Source organism: Arachis ipaensis, chromosome B4 (assembly GCF_059453495.1).
Source record: "Arachis ipaensis isolate K30076 ecotype BB chromosome B4, ASM5945349v1, whole genome shotgun sequence".
NCBI lineage: Eukaryota > Viridiplantae > Streptophyta > Magnoliopsida > Fabales > Fabaceae > Arachis > Arachis ipaensis.
This window is the reverse complement of record NC_142439.1, coordinates 16,158,589-16,176,509: the sequence shown is the minus strand read 5'-3', so window position 1 is coordinate 16,176,509 and position 17,921 is coordinate 16,158,589. Positions and strand designations below refer to the sequence as shown.

The window sequence follows — 17,921 nt, the reverse complement described above, 5'->3', positions numbered from 1 at the left end:
AAGCATATTTATCCTTGTCTTCTTCACTAAGGTGGTTCCTTCATGAGTAATTTGAAGTTTGTCCCAGATTTCCTTTGCCGTTGTGCATCGTGATACCCGTTGGTATTTCTCGAAGCTGATTGTATAGTTGAGCAAGTTGATAGCCTTGGCATTGAGCTCCATCTTCTTTCTGTCTTCTTCGGTCCAACTAGCTTCTGGTTTGAGAGAGATTACCCTTTCAGCGCTTGTAACGGTTGAAAATTGAGGACCCTCAAGAATGATCTTCCATAGTCTGTAGTCTACTACTTGCACAAAAATCTTCATCCTCTCCTTCCAATAGGTGTAGTTTTTTCCATTGAAAAGAGGAGGTCTGTTACTTAACTGTCCTTCTGTCAGATTGTAGGACACCAGGGTTGAGCTACTGTTTTCTACCATCTGGATCTTTTCTCCAAGCTGCAAAGCTTGATCTCTTTGAGACCAAGCTCTGATTCCAATTGATGGTTTTCAGTGGATAAAAGAAGGGGGGAGGTTGAATCTTAGCCCCTTTTTTGCTTATTAAAACTTGCTGGTCTTTGAAACAACTTCTGGAGACTTTTTAATTTTTGTTTCATACCCAGCCACGAGACTTTTTCTTTTTATCTCATAACCCGGCACGAGATATTTTTCAGTTTTATCTCCTATGCAGCAGAAACAGAAATAGAGTAGAAGAAAGAGAGAGAATCACACCACGAAATATCCTGGTTCAGCTCCCAAGTGCAATGCAGCTTACATCCAGTCTCCATCACAACAATGATGGAATTTCACTATAATCTTCATGATTACATACACCAATTCTCCCTAGGAACTACCCTTCCTATCCGGGACAAGTTCAGAATCTAAATCCCAATTCTGAACTTGACTTGGTCACAGCCAAGCTTTCAACTGCTAAGTGCTAACCCAACTTGCAAGGGAATTTTCACAGAATCATAAAACACAACACAGATGTACAAAGGACCTCTAGGACATCTATGCCTTTTTCTTTTAATTTTGTATACTATGCCTTTTTTTGCTCTATGAATTTTTCATACAAACCTCACTGTTTTCCTTTTTCCATGAGACACAAGACAGACAAAACTAAACAGAAAAATTACAAAATGAAGAACATTGAAGGAGAAGAACTTCTGTTAGCTTAGGTAGCTATGAGAACTCTGTGCCTTGCACTCTCACTCCTTGCCTCAAGCCCTGGCTGTTCACCCTTATTTATAGAAGGGGAAGCCTCCAAGGTTGAAGCTCTTGAACCGAGCCAACTTCTTCTTCTTCATGCAAAACCAGTTCGGCCAGAAAGAGAGAGAGAGAGAAGAGAAAAATGAATGTAAAACCCAACATGCAATTACCTCTGTGTATTTCCTTTGCACCAAGCTTCATCAATCCGGGCCTTCCATCTTGACTTGCACTCCAAGAAGGATTCCTAGCCATTGATGAGTTCTTGATGATGACAACTTCATCTGCTCCAACTTCTGCCTCATCCACCACGTAGCTACAGTGGCTACCCCCTGTAGTGGTTGAGCAAAAGCAGAGACAAGCCATCCCTCCAATGATTTTCTTCCTCTGACCGAATGAATCTTCTTCCATTTTCGGGTATGAAGGCTTGAGTCTTCTTCACCACATCTTACCATTTGTGGTAAAGATCTCAGCCACTCCATACTTCAGATTTTTTTTTCTTACCGCCATCATCACCATGGCTTCTAGCTTGCTTCTAGCTTCATCTTTTTTATTTTGGTAACTTGTGGTAGCTTCCATGTTTTCTCTGTGAGATGATGGAAAACAAGGAGAGAGATGAGAGAGAAGAGAGAAGACTTTCAATATAATTTGAATGAAGGGATTAAAATGAATTAATTTTCCTTCCCTTTTGCTAAGTGGCGTGGGGCATCATTAATGCCATCAAATAAATTTCTCTTTCTCTTTCCTATTTCCAATATCTGTATTAATATGCATTCGATCAAAATTTGAAATCCACTACATGATGAAAATGGGATCCGTTGGAAGCATTCCTTACTTTCTCTCTATTTTATTTTCGGACCAAGCAAGCTTGTTTCTAGCAAAAATTAATTTGGGCTAATAGTAATGATTAAATCTGGCCCAATTTTGGAGTAATAGTTCAGCCACTCATCAAATATATTTTTTGCATCAAGGCTGAACATTTGATTCTCATTGGGCTTGCTGTTCGGCCCAATAGCAAAATCTGCACAGCAAAATTATTTAATTAATATGAATCAAAATCAGATTAATAATTTTACAATTAATCATATTAACAATGTTAAGTCATCACTAATTTTACTTTAGAGTTTTCCAAACTTATCTATCTCCCTCTTGATGACAAACATTATTAAAAATTAAAATGGAAAGAAATCAAAGATTAGAGTACTCCCTTTGAAGATTAGAATTCCTTCCCATTTTTAATTGTTACATGGCTCCCCCTCAATATATGCCATTTTACCAAGGGAAGCACTACCTGTAGCAATCTTATCATGCCTAAGGCAACTATGTTATTCAACATATAAATTTGTGATGTTGAATGACTTGATTTATGAGCAGAAATAGCATGATAAACACACTTTGTCTTGTTATCATATAAATGATATTCTGCTCAATCACAATCAAAAAATGTTTTGAGTATAAAGTACATAAAATCAAAACAAAAACACTTTTGATAATTTTCAAAAATTTGCTGCCAAATCATTTGATTAAGTGAACAACATTTTTCAGCTATCACATCAGAGCAAAATGATTATTGATTTATAGCAAGAAAAATATTTTTTAATCAAACATAATTATATCAAAGCATGAGGAATATATAAGCATATCAAAACTTAAAGGGATTATCAAGTCACGACTAAGTCCCAAATGCAATAAATATTTCAACAAAACAGAGCATGCGACATCAACAGAGTATGAGGCATCAACACAGCTAGGGGTGGCAAGCGGGGAAGCCCGTCCCGCCCCGCCCCGCCAAAAGCCCGCCCTTTGGCAGGCTAGCCCACCCGTCCCGCCTAGTGAAGAGGTCCCAGAATCCCAGCCCGCCCCACCTAACGGCGGGCTGGCGGGCCGGCGGGCTAAACCCGCCAAGTATCCTCTTTTTTTTTTTTTTAACTTTTAACTATTAAATAATATATATAAAGATATAAAAAAATCTATTCTATTTTTTACTTTTAACTATTATAATTGCTAAAGGCATAAAAAATTATATTTTTTTATTCATAAACATTAAAATCTTTGTAATTATAAATATCTAATAAACATAATTATAAACTAAGTTTTCATCCAAAACATAAGTATAACTATTCTCTCCAAAGCAAAATAAACATAATTGAAAACATAATTATAAATATTGTCTCCAAAGTAACATAAACATAATCCAAACCACTCCATTTTTATCTTCATACTCTTGTAAGTTAGGTTGGGGGAAGTTAGGTTTTGGCAAAAAATTGTAAAAATACCCCCTCACTAAAAAAACACAAAGCCCGACGGGGAAGCCCGCCCCGCCCCGCCGAAGTCCACGGTTTAAGCGGTGCGGGTTAGGCGGGCTTTTGTTATTTGGCGGTCCCAATTTTCCAGCCCAACTCGCCTTTTTTGGCGGGTTACGCGGGACGGCCCGACGGGTTTAGACCCGTTTGCCACCCCTAAACACAGCAGAACATATTCAACAAAACAGAGCATGAGACATCAACTCAGCTGAACATAAAGAATTTATCAAAAGTAACTAAGTTCAAACTACAGCAACCAAAACAGATCAAAACAACTAAGTTCTAAATCCAGCAATCAAAACAAATTATAGTTTTGTGCACAGGAGTGATCATTAATCACGAAAGATTTCATCCCCTATTTCTTTCAACTTATCAATTTCTATTTCTTTCAACTTATCAATTTTTCAGCTTTCCTCCCCCTTTTGTCATTAAAGAGGAACCTCTAAAAAATGATACCAACATATGCAAATCTAACCATAACCAAAATACCTAAGAGTTTAACAAAATAACAGAAGTCTAGAGTATCCAAACAGTCTACAAAGTACCAAAATAAACCAAACAGAACCAGAATTCAAATAAGTTAAAATCCTATACCACATGAGGACACGCATACATATAAAATATAAAGTACTTTTTAGATAAATCGTAATGATATTTTTATATTTTCTTGATATTAAAAAATAAATAATTTTTTAATTATTTTTAATATCTTATTTTAATTATATAAAGTATTTAAAATATTTTTTGTTTTAATAAATAATAATATATACTATTTTTAAATTTATTTTAAAAATACATGTTAAGAATAAGATTGGACATGCTAACACGTGATAATATTTAAGTGTGTCTAAGCGTGTCTGGAGAAAAAAATTTTATTTTTTATTAAGACACGGTTGAATACAGCAGACACGCGTGTCAGACGAATGTCAGTGAATGTCGTATTCAAAATGTGTCTGACACGCAGACACAGCAACTCAGCGAAATGTTCATATTTCATAGGTTAGAGCACACATTAATTGACTCCTTTGGATATTAAGATAATATATTTTCTGTATTTTTCATAACTTTCTATAAACCATTAAATTAATTATTGGTATAAAATATATATTAAATATCTAATATTCAATTTATTATATTTTATACATAAACATATGATGACGATTTGATATTTGATTTTTAATTTACATAAGCTACATTTTATTTAACAGTCCACAATTTTCTAACACAAATATACAAAACAAATAATAAATAATAACAAAGTATATATGGTCCGAATTGTTTATATAACTTAAACATAAAAATAAGTTTACCCTTTACAAAAAAAATAATGCTATACATTAAAATTTTTTTTTAATTAAATTTAATTAAATTGATCTAACAGAACAAAAATCAGTTATAATTAATATTATTTAATTTAATTAGATTTAGTTAATAACAAAATTTAGATGTGTAGTATTATTCTTAGGACTTATTTGGATGAATTTATAAGAAAAGATTTCTTTTATTTATTTTTTTTAAAAGATTTTATAGAAAAATAAAAGTAATTTTATATTTGGATATCTCATGCAAAAAGATCTTTTTATCTATCAATTATGTTTGGGTATAACAATTTAAAAATACTTTTTTTTATTTATTACATAAAAAGCATCATTTTTCTAAGAAAAAAAGATCCTTTAAAAAAAGATGTTAATTACAGCTTCTCAAAAAAGATGTTTTTTTTTCTTAGTGCTTTTACTTTTACTACTAAAAATTTGCCAAACACACTAAAAAATAAAAATAAAATTTTATTAAAAAAAGATTTTTTTTAACAAAATAATAACGCCCAAACAAACACTTATAAAAAGAATTCATCCTTTGCTATATATATGTGTGCATAAAGAGAGAGAGAAATCTTGCAACTAACATTGAATAAGAGTTAAACTATGATGAGTGCATCAGAAAACCCTAGACTTCAACATCATAACCCTTATTCTGCGGTAAAAGGTTACTCTCCCTCTCCCTCATCTACAACACCCAAGCTCTTCGGTTTCCCTTTAACCACAACTTCATCAAGCTGCGAATCCATGGCTAGTAAGAGGTTCAAATGTGACTTTTGTTACCGCGAATTCGCAAATTCACAGGCACTAGGTGGCCATCAAAACGCTCACAAGAAAGAGCGTCGAAGAGCCACCTTAGCGCGCTTTCACCAACATTCGATGCCCTTTGTCTTTTTTCCTTCATCATCAGGATCTGTAGTTTCTCCGCATGGAAGGGCCCCACACCTTGGGATTTCTGGCGGAGAACCTGATCCTGATGACGAAGAAGATCTATTAATTCCCGTTGTTGTGACAAATGAAGGTGATGGTGCAAGACAAAAAGGACCCTTCTTTGTGGAACAAGTACACAAGAATAGTGGTGATGATGATGTTGATCTTAACTTGAGGCTATAGCTACTACCATCATCATCATCATTATTATTATTATTATTATTATTATTATTATTATTATTATTATTATTATTATTATCATTATTATTATTCCAAGGTGAAGTTATGGAATATAGAGCTTCCAAACTTTAGACTTTGGACCAAAGAAAAGCCATATATGTATATATGTATGTATGTATGTGTTTATCCTTTTTATAGGAAGAAACGGATATGGATAATTATGATGAGTATCCATTACTTAAGCTTAAATTGTCTGTGTTATATTCTTTCGATTATGAATCTTCTCTAAAATCTGTGTAACTACTTATTTTGTTCTATGATAAATACTCAGTTCTTTTGGATATTACACCTTTGCTCTATGTGATACTATTTGTTAGCTACTTAGCTTCCACATCATATTTTTAGTGGATTCAATATATTGCGCAAAGGAAAAGTCTAGGGGTCAGCAACTTTTGTGTTTTCTAGCCAGCACTTAATCATCAAAACAAAAATGAGTGATCTCCCACCATTAGATATAATCTCACACCATTAAAAACATTATTGATAGCCAATTAATAGTTACAAAACACTAAAATTGCTGACCCCTAGCATTCTTCATTGTGCAAATTTATTAAAAACTTTGTGGATCCAAGCTTTGTCAAACCCAATAATCCTAGTCTACATTGGTTAACTCCACATTGGTGTATTACCTTCCCAGCACAACACTTTGACATAGATAATAAAACATTTGCTGTATCCATCTACAACAAGGTTGTGTCATGTGTACTATTATTTTCAGAATTTTTCTTATTTAAATAAATTCCACAACTTGATTATTAGGAATTTGGGCTTCTTCGAATTTGTAATTGACACTCGAGGGAGGCATATGAGGAGGAGGGTAAATTTGTCCGATGAATTTTAATTTTATGAGTATTTTTGTCATAATTTTTTTATGGGTATTTTTGGACACTCACCTGCCCTGTAGTCTGTAGAAACAACGGCTAACTGTGTGAGCTCAAAAGTGACAATTGGTTACAAGTATTAAAGGGATCAAAATTTTGGCAAGTAAAAAGTCTATTGAGTAAACTAAAGATTAAAATAAATGAATGAAATTAGCTTTGTAATAAAAAAAATGAGTAAATTATTATTTTTACACATAAAAAATTAAAAAATATTGATAAATGTAACTATAAATATAATTAACATGTAGGTATTTTTGTCACACTAAGATAATCTTTTATCATTTATAAATTTATAGATTATTGAAATAAACTAGTAAACTAACTATTAGATTAGTCCAAGTTGATTGATAAAAATAATAATTTATTTAATTTTATTTAAAATTTTCATGATCTTTATTGTCTGAGCCCAAATCTTTTGTGATTAGAAAGGATGACTTTTTATTTTAAATTATTTAAAAAAATAAAATAAAAATGCTAATCTCATTTTGAATTGGGCCATTAATAAATGAAAATGGATAGATGTGAGCTCAAATTTCATTCATTTATGAATATAAAATGAATATGTTTGTTAGTATTCTAAATTTCTATGTATGAAAATGAATGTTTTCTCTTCTCCAATAACTATCTTTGCTTTTTTTTTTCTTCAAAAAAAAAACAAAAACAAATCTCAATCTTAGTTAGCCCAGTTCATAAATAAAAATGGATAAATGGACACAACTCTTGTATTTTAATTTAGCCTAAAGAGTCAAGCCTTGGCCCAATATTAATTTCTTTTGGAAATCCAATTAACCTTTTTCTCAACAGTCCAACTACTGGTTTCTTTCTTCTGACAAAAAAAAAAAAAACTGGATTCTTTCTTATAAAACTTATTTAATAATTCACAGCAATACAACCCCCCCCCAAAGGTAGCAAATAAAAGAAAAAAACTGGATTAACTAGTTCGGGATGGTTTAATGATATTTTTATTTTTTTTTGTTGTCTGTGTGGTTTAGTGATATATTTTTTTGGAGACTAAACTAACGATCAAACAGAAAAGAAAAAACAAAGTTTAAGAGACTGTTAATACATAGGATAGTTTTGCTGAATATTACACTCAAATTTCTTCTAAGACAATGAAAGTTTCATTTGTTGAGAATTAGAACCTTATCACTGTCTTTGCCATGATGTCCGCTACTGTATTTGCATTTCTCAAAATCAAATGGAGATCAACTCGCCATTTCTAAGTCATAATATCTTTGATTTTAAGCACCAGAGGATCTACAAAAACAGAATTATCTTCGGGATTATTAACAACAGTAAAAGCCTTCACACAATCTATTTCACAAATAACATCTCTTTATGCCAAGTCCCAATCTAGAAGATATCCTCTCCAAATAACAAACAACTCTCCTTGTAGAATAATATTACTCTCAATTGTTCCTAAATAACCTCTTTGTCAACTCCTATTCCAGTCTCTGCTAACACAGGCAAAACCAACCCGATTACCATTACCCGAATAACTAGCATCACAATTAATCTTAAAGGTACCCATCGAAGAAGAAATCTAAGAGTCACTAATTGTAGAAGAGATAGATACTCATTGCAGATTAAACACATTCCTAAGCTCCTTTTCCAAGGCTAAAGCTATACGAGCCACTTTATATGGAGACCAAAGCTCATGAGGATTAAAAATCTCATTATTTCTTGTTCGCCAAATTCATCAAAGTCCCAAATAGATTATGAAAGGATGCTCTTTGCTATGGAGTAAGAACCAGTTCTTCAAATCCAGAGGGTGACAGGAAATCTCCAAATGCTGCCAAACTAGTTGGGCTTTTGGGCAATCCCGAATACAATGAGACACCGATTCCTGGCAAGACAAGTATCTAGGGCAACTATCCGAGGGTGACAAGCCTCTCTTGAAATGAAAGACAACAGTGGGAAGAGTCTCCCTAAGACAAAGTCAGGTAAAAAATTTAATTTTTTTCGGAACAAACTGACGCCAAAGACAAAGATAATTCTTCCACTTTTTCCAACGAAACAACTTCTTACAGAGCCGCAAGTAACCATTATGTGAGTCATAAACCTTTAACGCCGCCCCGGACCAAAACCAACCTTTTACTGAACCTGCTTGTACATCTGGGCTGTAAGAGAGAATGTTGTCTTACAAAACCTGGTTAAGAGGAGAATAGAGAATCTCAATGTGCCATTCTCCAGCCGACCAAAGATCCAAAATTCGGAGATCCGAATAAAAAATGTGTACATTGCAAAGCTGTCCCTCTTTTCTCCATTTAGAAAAGTAAAAGTTCTGGTTCAAATCCTTGATGCTCCAAGCAAAACTTTCTTTAAGATATCCTAAGTTCTAAAAAGACTCCTGCAAACATAAGATCCCTTGTCCCAAGACCGACTGAAACCGTCATCCAGAGAGGAGCGGTATTTTTCTGCCAGTAATTGAACCCAAAACTTGTGAGGATGATGAAAGAATTGCCAAACAAGCTTTCCACGAAGAGCAACATTAGTACAAAACAGATCTCTAATCTCTAAATTCTCAAACTTCTTTGGAGTGACCAACACTTTTCAACTAACAAGATTCAACCCTCTACCATTAGCTTGACCTTTCCATAGAAAATTCATCGTCATAAATTCTAACATAGTTGTTATCCTTTTGGAAAAAAGAGAGACTTGCATGCGGTAAGTAGGAATAGCTGCCACTACCAAATTGATCAAACAAAGCCTTTCTATCCTATTATGTAATATCTCTTTCCAACCGACCAGCCTCCCCGAACCTTATCCAGAACCTTATTGAAAGATGCTCGGGCCACCCTAGAGTGACTAAGAGTAATCCCGAGATATTTGCCCAAGTTATGGACAAATCTGATAGAGGACACCCTAGTGAAGATCTCTTTCTTTTGGATGGAAACATTCTGGGAGCACAACATTTTAGACTTTTCTACATTAATCTTCATCCCATAAGCTTTGTAGTAAATCTCCAATGCATCACATTTTGAACTTGCCATTTCTCCGCTTTATAGAAAAGAAGCAAATCATATGCGAACATTAAATGAGATATTCTTAGGCCCCCTTTAGAAATAGCAACTAGCTTCCACAATCCCATATTGACTTGATGAGTAATCAAGCAGGACAATCTCTCCATACACAATACAAAAGGATATGGCGACATAAGGTCTCCTTGCCTAAGTCCGCGATTAGGAGTAAAGCTATTCAATGAGAGCCAGGGTGCCCTTCTTAGACTTAGTCTTCTTCATGAAGTGGAGAACCTCTTGTGCAATAATGATGTTATTAGGTGCTTCCTTTCCTGGAATAAACCCTCCTTAAGGGGATTAACAATATCCTTGAGATGAGAATGTAGTCTATTTATCAGAACCTTCGTAATAACCTTATAAACTACAATGCAGAGATTAATTCATCTAAAATCCTTCATTGATACCGGTGATTACACCTTTGGAATAAGGACTAGCACAGTCTCCATCATCCTTGGATCAATAGCACTCCCAGAGAAAGCTTCTCTAACCATATTTCGAACATCAGAACCAATAATTTAACAATATTCCTTGAAGAAGAAAGCTTGAAATCTAACCGGTTCTAGAGCCTTAAAAGAATTCATGCTAAAAATAAATGTCTTAACTTTCTCAATAGTAGCTGGTGCTATAAGGCTACAACAAGTTTCCTCATTCAAAGAAGGAAGTGGCACTTCACCAAAGCATCCCAAATTAGCATCCTCTGACTGGCAAAATAAGCTTTTGTAAAAGGACTCAGCTTTCCGGTTAAGAACCTCTTGGTCTATCTCCTATACACCATCATTGAGAAAAATACCATGAATTTTATTATGCTTCTACCGCACAAGAGTCTGAACATGAAAGAAGTTGCTGTTTTTATCCCTGAATTTCACCCACTGCTCTCTAGATTTTTGATACCATAGAAGTTCTTCTTGCACAATAGTGCTATTATAATCCTCAATCAATTGTTGCTCTTTTTGACGCATGGAGTAGTCTTCCATCACTTCTAGACACTTTTGAAAATAATTAATCTGACACTCCAGTTCGCATTTCCGAACGAAGATGTTACCGAACATTATAGAATTGAATTCTAGAGAGTTCTTCTATACTTCTGAAAGCTTGCCTTGGACCCCTCAATAGCTAGACCACCATGAATGTTTCATAATATCTCTATATCCAGGGTGAGTAGCCCAAGCCGCCATAAAACAGAAAGGTCTCTTCCGTTTTGGCTGAAGACGACCTTTATAGCGCACTAAGATAGGACAGTGATCAGACTGTAGTCTATTCAAAATTTCTGCATAATTCTCTAAAAAAAGAGATAACCATCCATTATTGATACAAACCCGGTCAAACTTTTTCGCCACCTCAATATAGTTTTTCATCCTCCTGTATCAAGAGAAAGTTTCCCGGTAGTCTTCAGGTCAAACAGAGCATTATCCCCTAAAGAATTAGCTAATAGATTTGCGCGTTAAATCGAAAAATGACAACTCTTAGCTTCATGAGAGAAAAAAACTTTAGTAAAATCATCGAGGACAATCCAGGGCCCTGAAAAGCCGATGATTGAGTTACAAGATAATCCTAAAGAAGAGCTCTTATATTATATTGAGGACTACCATAAATACCACTACATCTCCAAACCGCATTTTCAAGCTGAACCTCGACTGTAACACATTGATCAAAAGCATGAACCCATTTGCAGGAATCACTTTGCATTGTAAAAAGGAACCAGATACCACTCTTATGCCTAGTTGCCTCCACTATACCAACAGAATAGTACCCAAGCCTTTTCCGGAACAGTTTCAAGTATTGAAAGGTAGAATGAGTTTCAACCACAATAAAAAAAATAAGTCTAAATTTTTTAACAAGCTCTTTGCAATTCACCCGAACAAACTTATTAGAAACACCCCTAATATTCGAAACTATGATATTTAAACTATCTGTTAAAAATAATGACATGATAATATAAGAACATGTGATTCTAAATTGCATCACCAACCTCAATAAAAGACTTGCCATGCAGTTCAGATAGGTTCGGTCCCCCATGCGTAGCTTCCATCGTTTTCCCAGTTGAAACGCCCTCCTTTCTGACAACATTCACAGAGACCTTCAATGTCGTAACTCCTATCCCCGATGGTATATCGACTACGAGTTCCTTCGCAGAAGCATCTCCCATCGTACCTCCACTCCTTTCAACCCGAAAATTTTGCAAGGAGGATGGTCGCGGTCATTTCCTGACGAAGGAGCTGCGTCTCAAGGGACGGATCTACAAATAAAGAGGGGCATTTGCCCCACAAAGTTTTTTTAAAGAAACTAATACTACTTGTTATATTATGTTTGTCCCAAAATAAAATATAAATAATTTTTTGTATTTTATGTTAAAAAAATATTTTGTTAAACTTAACACATAATAATAATTATATTGTTAAATTTGATTTAGTATAAAAAATAAATAAATAAACTCAAAAAATAGTGATAATTAACTTTATTATATTAGTTAATCAATTGATAATTAAATTGAAACTAAGTTTTTTAATTAAATACAACTTGAATTATTAGTAATTTTTTAAAAGTTACTTAAGATAAAAAAATTTATTTATATCATAAAGACTATATTAAGTAGATTTGATAATTAAATATGAGATAATAAAAAGTAAAATAATTATTTAAGAAGATATATAGAAAAATAATATTTAGTCATGTTAAAAATTAAAAAAAAGTCATTATAATTTTTTTTTTATTATTTTGAATATTATACTATCCGTGTGAAATTATATTTTTATTATTTTAAATACTATAATAAGCGATTGTGTTCATATTTCTAGTACTTATCAACATGTATAGATAGTTTTAATTTAAAATTTTAAATATATCTAAACCAATTTAGATTAGTCAAGTGATCAGCTTAGTCATCCGCTTAAGTAAGTATTGGGGTTCGAATTCTATCTCGTATGTGTAGAAACTCATTGCTGGCCAATTGCAGACTATTAAATGGAACTCAAATTCACGACAGATTAGTCCTTAACTTGTTGGGTATCATGGGAAGCCAAAAAAAAATATCTATACCTAAATTTTATTATATTTTTGTCCCATTGCTAAATTTTTATGGGTCAGTCACTGTGCGTGTCGCTGGTGCTTGTAGAGAAGATGACGTCACACGATCATGGATTCCTCGCTTCCTGACCCTAACTCTTGATACCCTGGGTCCGCATGTTTGAGAGGCTTGCAGTTTGGACTTTGATTGCCTACCCGAACTGGTGTTGTGCTGCACCTTTCCTTGGGCCTTTGGTGAAGGCTTATGGCCCAATTTGAATTTCTATTTTCTTAGCACTTGATGCCAACCCACATCCTCTTCTTTACATGCCTCACTTTTATTAACATTGGTCCCATGCAAAGGAACAACTGTAGTATCCTCATGCAATACGCATCATTGTCTGCTCTTGATAGCACCAGATTGGAAGTTCCAATACCCTAATCCATACTAATTTTGATCTGAAAAGATTGTTCACAGGGTTGAAAATCTACATACTACTGTTTTACCGCAATATAATGTCCTTCAATCAACCAACGGCCATCAAGCATGACCTTCTCATGATCTTTAGCGGCATTGAATTTCACGAGGAAGTACATGAACCCCACTTCTAGCAGATCGAAACCACCTTTGATGCGCCAGACTATCCGTAACTTATGAGAAAGAGATGTGTAACTATACTTCTTGTCTAATACCTTGATCACTAAAGCTTCTTTGTAAGGTTCAGCCAAACAGATCTTCACCTCTTTCATAAAACTGGCACACGGTGGCTGGAAATTACCCTGCTTTCTTGTCACCTTTATAACCCCATCCCCCAATAACGATCCCACGAGTACAAAAGCCTTAGTCTTCTATGCACCAATGACTTTATCTCTAAAAGAGACATTTAAAGCTGCCTGAAAATCCTCCTGAAAAAAATCCTCCTTGACACCGGATGCACACCCACTCTCAATCTCCCCTTATCTCTTCTGACGGCATGATCGTTAATCTCCCCGTGTTTCACCCTCAACCCCTCGCTCCCGCTCTCACCTTTGCTCATGACTGTATTAATTGTTATGTGTGTGGTTTAGTGATATGTTCACTATTAGTGGGGGTTCGTAATTTTTTCATTAGTATATCATAGTTATTACTCTTACGGCAAAAAGAAGCTCCATCAATGAAAACATATTTGTAAAGGGATGCCATGATAACATTTTTTCTAAAAATTTAAATTGATAGAAGAAAGTAACATGAATGGTTATATTTTTAACACACCTCCTCAATCAAGAGTCTCTTTTGAATTTATTTGATTATTTGCATAGACCTTTTTTTCCTTTTATTATTAGTCTTATGCTATTTTTTTTTCTTTTGGGGTTAACTAATAATAAAATTCTAGATATTTTAGATATAGAATTTTGATATCATGTTACTACTTCTAATTTAAATTAATTAGTGATGTGTTAGAAAGTTGCTTAAGCTCATTCTCTTCTATATAAGGATTGAGTTGAGTGTAATTAAATATACAATTCATACTGCAAAAAATTACTAGAATAGTGACCAATTTAGCAACCGATTCTGGTGGTCGCTAAAATCTTGGTTGCTAATTAGAAAATAGCAATCAAATTCAGTCGCTAACCGTTAGCGACCGATTTTCACCAATGCTACTAAACTAGTACCGAACGATATTAGTCGCTAACAAAATCGGTCGCCATTTTTTTGTCACTAAATTGGTTGCTGAAAAAATCGGTTGCTAAATAGCGACTAACTTTTCGATCGCTAAATTGGTCGCTAATGTCTGATTTGAAAATCTATAATTGATCACTAAATTGGTCACTATTGCCGATTTTCTAATTATAAATTTTTACTAGTTTCACATATACCACTGTTAAAACTTGTTTTTTCATAAATAATTATATTATATAAAAATTTTTTGGATAAAATAATATTTAAACTACACAATTTTACGGTATAAAATTCAAATTTTTTAGTAGTATTCAAATTACTAATTTAATTTGAACTTAGAAAAATTAAGATTACTAATTCACTAGTTAAATAAACAAAAAATTTGTATAATTATATTTTTGGACGATCGTACAAATCGTGAAAGAGAAGTACAATAATTAATAATATTTTTAAATGAAAATAATATTAAAATATACTACATTTTTTCTCTATGCTTACATATAGATATAAAAAACTCTTGAATCGGTCTTATATAGATGTAAAACATACCTGCAGGTTGACATGCCATCATCCCCAATTTATTATTTGTAGTATGGCCAGTAAGTTGTACCAAAATATCAATTTGATCTTCTCTAATCATTTCAGCAACCTTCTTTTCATCAGTCTCATATATATCTTTTCAGATCCCACCATTCTTTAAGACTTTCTTTCTAAACCAAATGGTTTTAGCATCAACCTGCAACAACGCAACAAAATCAGTTATCTGCCAAAAATAGAAAAAATTATGACAATAGAAAACTATGCACCTAAAGTTATCAAAAATGATGAAATGTAAGTCAAGACAACAAATATGTAGAAATGTATGTTAGGACAGATGAAACCAATGTATTTTTCATAGAATCATTTATAAACAATACCTTGACATACCTCTCCAAAACTTCTACATATGAACCTTTTGTATCAGGTTGTTGATTCAGCTTTATAAGCTGTATTTCAACCATCACAAATTTTAAAATGTGAATAACTTAATATCCAATATTTATGAAGAAAGAAGTAAAACTAACAGCACAAATATGAAATCATTCACTTCAAAATCCATGAAAGAGGCATGACACCAGGTATGTTACTTAATTGATCTTAGGTCTAATTGAACATAATTTTGTAGAAGAGCTTGTAGTTACCTGAGTTACAGTAGAGACCCTCAAATCCATAGTTGATACATCCAATGTTTGTTGATCTAGAAGATCGGTTAATTTGTATGCGACAGTTCCCAGATGATCAACAACATTCATCACAAGAGCTCTTACAGCATAATTTTTCAAGTTGTCATGTATCCTAATGCATGAATAACACACAAATGATGAAAGTTCCCTTCAACATTTGAACACACAAAGGAGAATGGACACAACATGTTGTTGCTACTCATTTACATGAGCTGGCAAGACTTAAAAAAATCATGTATATACGTTTGTTAATGTTTTCATTTCATTTAATTTACATAATGCAAATTACTCATGTTATTTAATGGTTTTACTATCTCCAAAAGTCAAAGCTTATTGCTGGCATTTCATCCCTAACATACAGTACTAGCATTTATCAAAATGACCTAGCAGAATAGAACTAAAAAGTTCGTTCATATATTATTTACATCTCCTGTAAAAACCAGTTAAGAAAAACTCAACCACTAACTTTTTTGTCTGGAAAAGCTTCAATCCTTTACATAGCAAAGCAGTTGAAAAAATGAAGTTAAGAATGCCTTCAGATTAGGTTAAAACAGGGAAAAAGAACTCATCAACAAAACAAATATCCTTATATTTATTTCCGTTCACTATTGAGATAAGATTTTTCACAGTATTTTGCAGTAGAATAAAGTTGAGACCTCAGGTTCTTAAGCTCCTAAAAGGAATTTGCCCTTCACTTTGCCTATATGGAAAAATAGGAAAATTAGAGAGCATGTGCCTCCCACCCAAAGTAACCAAATGAGAAAATAAACTAAGCCAAATAATGGTGATATCATGGCTACCAGATGAACTTATTGCATAGGATTCTAAAACTAAACACAATTTAAAACAAGTATCCATTTTATTACCACACTTGCGAATCTCCGTAACTTGGACCCATATACACAAATGCATTATCAAGATATGATATGGTAGATGCAATAGAAGTCTCCCCAAGAGGCTCGATTTTCAGTTCTGTAACCCTACAAAACAAATATACACATAAACACAAACTTAGCGTTTGAGAACTTTCATCAAACAGCACATACTACAAAAAAATCGAGGTTTAAAAAAATGATTAATTCACCAAAATAAATATACACATAAACAGCACGTGAATCATTTCATGAATTGTTAAATCGCAGCTAGATTTCAACAATTTTTGAGAGGATATGGATTAAAAGAAGGAATGAACTCAGAAGACAACGGTGTTGCGAGCTGAGAGGACGACGGCACAAATAGAGAGGTGCATGCGGTTCTTCCGGTAGTATGTTAGGGTTAGTGAGGGAGAGAAGTGTGAGGTCCTATTTGAGATGGTGTGATCTCTAGAGACGAAGATCGGAAGAAGAAGTAGCTCACTTTTTGCCAGAGATGAAAGAGAAGAACTGAAGAAATTGGAAGCAGAAAAGTGATCGAGTAAGAAATTGAAAGTTTCAAAAAACCTAAGATATGTCAGTGAAGGGTTCACGTTTACCAGAAAGCGGCGACGGCAAGCAAAGAGGGGCGAGTGACGAGCAGCGACAACGAGCGAAGAGCGGCGAACGAGGAGTGATGAACGACAAACAAGCAACAATGGCAAGAGACGAGATTGAAGATGAGAGGGAGGGAGAGTGTGGTTGTGGCTCCAAGACATCAAAAGACGAATGCGACGGTGCCGAGCCTGTAGAAAACGACGACGACGAGACCTCAGAAGACGGCGCTACGATGAAGAAGACGACAATGGCGCTAATGAAGATGACAATGGTAACTTAGTAATTGTTTGGAGAATATGAGAATGGTGTTGGTGAGTTAGGGTTAGTGAGGGTAACTAAAAAAAATATCTTATTTTATTTAAATTAGTGATCGATTTTGTGATTGGTTAGTTTATAAAATTGGTTACTATCTTAAAATTTAGCAACCGATTTAGCGACTATATTCTTAGCGACCGAATTAGCAACCAATAAATTTTCAACCTATTTCTTCAACGGTTGCAAAATCAGTCACTAAATTAAAAAATAGCAACCGATTTTGTGACCAAGAGTTCCAAAGACATTCCTTCTTGTTTTGGCTGCTAATCCGGTCGCTAAATTAAAAAGTAGCTACCGATTTTAGCGACTAAATTTATTTTGGTGTTATAAAAATTTATCAGTCGCTAATTTGGTTGCTATTGGTGACCGATTCTGTTGGTCG

The 17,921-nt window shown here is 33.9% G+C and overlaps 2 protein-coding genes across 2 annotated transcripts; one reads left to right on the top strand and one right to left on the bottom strand.

Annotated features, from left to right (window-relative positions):
• Positions 1-5,404: 5,404 nt before the first annotated feature.
• On the top strand, positions 5,405-5,911 carry LOC148566771 (zinc finger protein GIS3-like). Its single transcript, XM_088484424.1, has one exon. The coding sequence runs from the start codon at positions 5,405-5,407 to the stop codon at positions 5,909-5,911; it is 507 nt and encodes a 168-aa protein (XP_088340550.1).
• Positions 5,912-15,132: 9,221 nt separating this feature from the next.
• LOC110270944 (putative protein ABIL1) lies at positions 15,133-17,436 on the bottom strand. The gene is made up of 5 exons (XM_021120868.2): positions 17,227-17,436; positions 16,622-16,735; positions 15,714-15,867; positions 15,450-15,518; positions 15,133-15,268 (listed from the first exon to the last, which is right to left on the bottom strand). Exons 2-5 carry the CDS (start codon positions 16,651-16,653, stop codon positions 15,212-15,214), a joined length of 312 nt encoding a protein of 103 aa, XP_020976527.1. The 5' UTR covers positions 16,654-16,735; positions 17,227-17,436; the 3' UTR covers positions 15,133-15,211.
• Between the last annotated feature and the right edge of the window lie 485 nt (positions 17,437-17,921).